This window comes from Indicator indicator, chromosome 31 (genome assembly GCF_027791375.1).
Source record: "Indicator indicator isolate 239-I01 chromosome 31, UM_Iind_1.1, whole genome shotgun sequence".
In the NCBI taxonomy this organism is placed as follows: domain Eukaryota; kingdom Metazoa; phylum Chordata; class Aves; order Piciformes; family Indicatoridae; genus Indicator; species Indicator indicator.
The window spans coordinates 7,868,312-7,874,311 of NC_072040.1; the positions used below are offsets into that span (position 1 = coordinate 7,868,312).

General features: G+C 41.8%; 1 protein-coding gene across 1 annotated transcript in view; it reads left to right on the plus strand.

The window, feature by feature from the left end:
- The window catches only part of LOC128977223 (ras-related protein Rab-10-like), a 30,469-nt gene extending 24,469 nt beyond the window's left edge, over positions 1–6,000 (plus strand). Inside the window, exon 6 of the mRNA XM_054394716.1 lies at positions 5,926–6,000. Within this exon, the coding sequence (XP_054250691.1) occupies positions 5,926–6,000 (75 nt within the window). The remainder of the gene's footprint in view (positions 1–5,925) is intronic.

The following is a 6,000-nucleotide window of genomic DNA, read 5'->3' on the forward strand; positions in this document are numbered from 1 at the left end:
GGAAGAGAGGCAGAGTATTCTCCAGAAGGAAAGTGTCCAGCATTAGTTCTTTCAGTATGAGACAGAGATGACTACACAGACAGACTGAAAAATGCTCCAACCAGCCACTCCAGCTGGAGCTTGCATCACAGATCTCAGATTTAATTCACTGCAAGACCCAAATCCATAGCAAATCTGATTTCATTGTTGCCAAGGTTCATGGGATTGTTAGTTTGTCCAAAAGATCCCTGTGTCTCCAGCAGCACACGCTTTATTATCCTCAGTCATGCATGGAGCCCCAGGCTTTATTTGTCCTTTATTTATCTTGTACTGACCACAGAATATGAACTTCTTTGTGAGGTTTTTCATAATGCTGCATTTTAGATCTGGTTTAGATTTTTATCTTCATAACCTGCTTAGTAACACTAGGTAGAATACTCAGCATTGCACACATGGAAACCAAGGTACAGAGATTAAAGCAAAGAGGATAAAGGCTACCAACTCATTCAGTGCTCGTGCAATGTAGGGCATAATTTTACTGCACTATCTTGTTTAATTAAAAAAAAAAAAAAGAAATCCGTTCTGGACATTGAACGAGCCAGATATTCTTCTGGAAACTGTAGCATGTAATTAGGTCATGTAAATCGAAACTTAATCATAAAGTTTGAGTATAGGGGATGAGATTCATCTTAGTGTGCAGCTGTAGCCAGCTAAAATTTCCGTGACTGGTCTGGTTGTCTGGAACCATCCCTATTCAATGGAAGGAGATGCATCTTTGTAAGGTAAAATTGTGTTCTGGAGATGCCTTTCTCATTCCATTGATCAAGGACTATCATATTTCAGCCTCTAGACTTGAGTATTGTATCCAGTTCTGGGCTCCTCAATTCAAGAGAGATGTTGAGGTACTGGAACGTGTCCAGAGAAGGGCAACAAAGCTGGGGAGGGGTCTGGAACACAAACCCTATGAGGAGAGGCTGAGGGAGCTGGGGGTGTTTAGCCTGGAGAAGAGGAGGCTCAGGGGTGACCTCATTGCTGTCTACAACTACCTGAAGGGAGGTTGTAGCCAGGTGGGGGTTGGGCTCTTCTCCCAGGCAACCAGCAGCAGAACAAGAGGACACAGCCTCAAGCTGTGCCAGGGGAGCTCTAGGCTGGATGTTGGGGGGAAGTTCTTCACAGAGAGAGAGATTGCCCATTGGAATGGGCTGCCCAGGGAGGTGGTGGAGTCACCGACCCTGGAGATGTTCAGGAGAAGCCTGGATGAGGCAGTTGGTGCCATTGTCTGGTTGATTGGATAGGGCTGGGTGATAGGTTGGACTGGAGGATCTTGGAGGTCTCTTTCAACCTGGTTGATTCTATGATTCTAAGTTAAATAAATTAAACTCCAGGAGACCAAAGAAATGTTGCACACTTGACTTCTGGCACTTGCTGCTTCTGCAAGATCTTGACTTTGAAGCCTGGTTGTTCTCTTAAATAGGGCTTTTGAGGTGGAACTATATTATTCCTTGGTGATCTGTAGGGACAAGAAACCTTAGAATACTAGTACAGCTATCTTTTCAGGTTTGTGAAATAACCAACTGTAGTGCAGCATCATTCTGGTCTGTGTGGTGTTAACAGAAGAGGGAGATAGAGACCCACACTTTGCCAGTGGGTTAGATGTGGTTTAGGCATCACAGAACGACAGAACTGGTGAGCAAGGACATCATCCCTGTTTCTTGAGGAGGGTGTTCTGCAGCAGTTAGATGCTGCTTTGCCCTCACTGTTTTTCTTCCTCGTATCCCTACCTCTTGTTTGTTACTGTTTGAGCCTTGTCCTGCATGTTCCTGTTACAAGAGGACTGGCTTGCATTTTGAACAAGTAATTGCAACCCTGGAATTAGAGAATACAGGGAAAATACAGGTCAAGAAGATGGCAGGAGTGATCTGAGGAAGTGAGCTCTCTCTGCTGATAATTCAGGTGTGGAAGACACATGAGATTGGTTGCACAAAATTCTCTGCTGGTCTCTGTTGACTACCCCTGTTAAATAAAAATAAAATTATTGCAGTCATTAACTATGATAATTTTGTTATTGAGGGAATAAAAATCCATGGAGTTTCAAGAAGCTATAAATAATAGAAACTTTGGTTACAGTCCCTTCTGCTTGTTTCTCTAAAGTCCATAGTTTTCCTACAGGTACTCCAGGTCTGCTTTTGATGAGGACGTTGAAATATAGAGTAAAATTCTTCTAAACTCATAGTAAGCCCCACCTCCAAAATAACTAAACCAGTATCAAAATACTAGAGGAGGTGAATCCAGCTTGTTATGACACTGCTGATCTGAGCACTTTTCCAGCAAGGAAGGGCAGCTGCAGTTGATTGATACATTTAGTCCATTAGAAGCTATTCAAAGAGCTTCCCTTTTTTTTTTTTTTTTCAATATTTCCTCTTGTGTATCTGCTTAGCTCTCTTTTCCTGTTCAGAAGGGGAAAAAAATTGAGGGCAAAAACTATCTGGGATCTCAGCCATCTCCTCACAGTTCCTATGGCTATGAGGTCAGTATCTACTGCACACCAGCGATACAAACTCTGCTTAGAGCTGGGGAGGAGAGACAGCTGGCTGTGGAGACCTGGCTGTTCATCTAGTCTGACTTTCTCCACTGATTCTGCAGGAAGCTTAAAAGTGGCTTCAACAGATGCTTGCTGGTTAGGTGGGATGTCTGCTGGGCTATTTAACAGGAAAAACTAGTGTTTGATAGCAGGAAGTTTCAACATCTTACTAAAATCGCTGCATGGCAGAGCAGTATCAGTCTCTGTGGTGGTATTTTCAAAACCCCACTTTGCCCAAGATGCTGCAGTAGAAACTTGAGCCTCTTGGTACCATTTTGGTTTCCCTCACCTTTTCCACACTTCTCTGCTGTTTGTTGGTTGGTTTATGGAGGAGTGAGTTCCAACAGGCTGAGCTGAAATGTGAGCTTGGAAGTGTTAGTGTTCAGGGAGCCCTGAAGAAGGAATGCTGCCTGCCTTGTTCTCAAAGGTGGGAGAGATTTGCATACCTCCCTGCTGTAATTTCAGGAGAGGAGGGTGCCCCACCTCTTCCAAGGCTTGGCTGAGGTTGAGAACTATGTGGGATTGCTTGATTGTTCCCTCAGCACTTTATGCAGGACTGGTAGTATCCCTTCAGTTTAGGAATGTGCACTTCTTTTTCATGTATGTACAGCACATTTGTTTAAGTGAATCCCAGGCCCTTATTTGTGGATGAAGATCCTGTATGGAATGGTGTTATCAAACTGAAGTGATTCTTACTGTCCTCAACTTTTAAATGGCTATTAAAACAAACTATTACCTCTGCTTTATTTGTGGAGAGGTGGTTCTTTTTTTTTTTTTTCTGTCCTGGCTAATTTGCTGATTAACTACTGTCAGATAATGATTTTACAGATGATATGAACCATTTCATTGTCAAATTGGTTTCACTGTTCTTAATCACTTACAGTACTGAGGGTCCTTGCTAAGGATAGATGAACAGCTTATTTGCCACCCAAAAGTACTATCAAATGGTAAAATATTTGCAAAAAAGCATCTTCAGTGTTGAAGGAACATCCAAGTTTTTCCTCTTTAACTGGAAGCATCAAGTTAGATGTAACCTGCAGCTCTTCCAAATTCCCTGTTTTCTCTGAAGTTAAGGGAAACCTGAATTCTGGAATTGTGCAAACAGGGAATTTTTAGAACTCTTTCACTACTTAGATTGATTTTTTTTTTTTTTAATTATTCTGAAGCAAAACCAGAGGTGAAATAAACCCTGCTTAGTTTATGTCCACAATAAATAGAATCACAGAATGCCAGGTTGGAAGGAATCTCAAGGATCATCTGGTCCAACCTTTCCAGCAAATAGTTTAGTTGAAATGAGCTGGCCCAGCACCCTGTCAAGCTGAATCTTAAAACTAACCAATGTAAGGAATCCACTGCTTCCTTTGGGAGATGATTGCAATGTCTAACCATTCGCATGGTGAAAAATATTCTTCGGGAATCCAATTGGAATCTCCCCAGGAGTAACTTGTACCCATCACTCCTTGGTCACTGTTATTTATTGTTCTCTGAATTTGAATTTCTTATTGTACCATTATCTCCCAAAGCTACTTCTTTATCTTTCCTGCAGAATCTTATCTCTAAACCAGGGTGGTGTCTTATTCCTTGAGATGACAAGGTTATGGTTGGGTACTTCTGATTCTGCCTTGCTCCCTCTTTTAAACAGGTCTTCATACTTTACAGTTACAGTCTACACCTAGCACAAATCATAGTGGCTGATGCCTGTATTCAAGGACCTTACCCAAGTGTGTACAAAATTAAAGCAAATCCAAAGTTACAAAGCTGCATGTTGGAATTTGTGTGAACTCTGAAGTGTAATAAAAACACTACGTCTCCTGGCACTCTGACCAAGTCACAAGTAGAAGTGCAGATGCTGTATTTCTTCATGCATGATTGATATGTGACTAGCGACAAGTCATTCTTAAAATCACTAAGTTATAGTCTTCCTGTACCCTAGATTTAGACCAGTAAGTGTTAATAATGTTATTGATGACAGCTTTAGCATCCATCCTGAGGTTTAGACACTGCGGTATCTTTCCTGCCTTCTGTTTCTGCCTCTGTCCATCACTTCTGATCCCTTCCCAGGTCCTGCATCTTCTCCCCCAGCAGTGCGCACTGTGGAAGCCTTCCTGGGTCTCTGCAGGCCAGCCTTCATGGGGATGACCCTGGCACAGGGCAGCCAGTGTGCAGGGACAGCCAAAACTATGGCTACAGAAAGAAAAAGGAAACAAATTTCTTGTGTCCTCTCCAGAATTTCAGGTAGCATTAAATATTGTCAGCCAAAGAGGCAAAAGGCTTATTGTAACATGGGGGAACCTTTGATTTTTTCCTCTCCTTTTGATTCAGCTGAGTGATTTTAGGTGAAGCTTTGTGGATGTAGTCAATGTTCCACTACCTTGTGACACTGTATGTGTAAGTTCTTCATTTTGAATCAGGATTAGCACTGTTTTATGTGATGCCTTTTCTCACCCCCCTGCGCTCTGAATGTCATGAATTCCAGCTTGGAAGGCTGTCTTCTCTGGAAGCTTCTCTTTGTTGTCAGAAGTGGTTGTGGCAGCTGGGTTTGGGTTGAGAGAGGAACATGATGAATCCAGGGGTTGTACTTCTCTGTGTCTCACTACATGCTTGGTAAACCTGCCAAGAAGCAGGCAGGAGAAGGGCAGGTGGAGAAGTTAGGACATATTTTTTCCTGCATGTGACAATATTCTCTGTCTTTGTGCCTGAGTTCAGGGTTCAGTGTTCATAGTTTCAGAGTACAAGATTGCAACATAAGCTCCTACTGCATTGCACAACTGGGTCTGATTGTTTCTCTGGCCAGCACTAATTATCTAGTTGAGTTTGTTGCTGAAAGGAAGAGTCCTGGGTTTGCTGATTTTTTTTTTTTTTTGTTTTAAACCTACATTTGCAGTCAGTACATAAATGATTTATGGGAGCAGGCTGCTATTTTGATAATTTGCCTTGATCCATTTGGGGTATTCCTTGGTATTAAATAGAGGCAAGGAAATAGAGAATTTTAGTGAATTTCACAAAAGAAGTTAACATCCTTTATAAGAATCAATGGCCTCTGCCTTTGTTAAATGGGTAATGATGTTCTACATTTCCCTGTTCCTTCCAACTGGATTTTTTCACCTTGTGCTCAGTACTTCACAGATTAGTGTGCTTAACTGCAAGTTAGTGAAAATTGGGGTAGCCAACAGAAGAATCTGTACGTCTGTAACAATTCATGTGAGTAAAGATTTGCAGGATCAGTTCTTTCTGTTAAATAGTCAAAGAAAAACATCTCCACTGACTCCCACCAAATCTTTTGCATATGAAATCGTGTGCAAATTCAAGCTTTTCAGCTGCTGTCTTCCAGTTACCTTAATTGTTTGCTTTTGTTTGTTTTACAGAAATCCTGTGTAATTTATGACTTAGATGTTGTGGCTCTAAATGAAAGTAAGAAGAGAAGCTGCTGTGCATTCTGA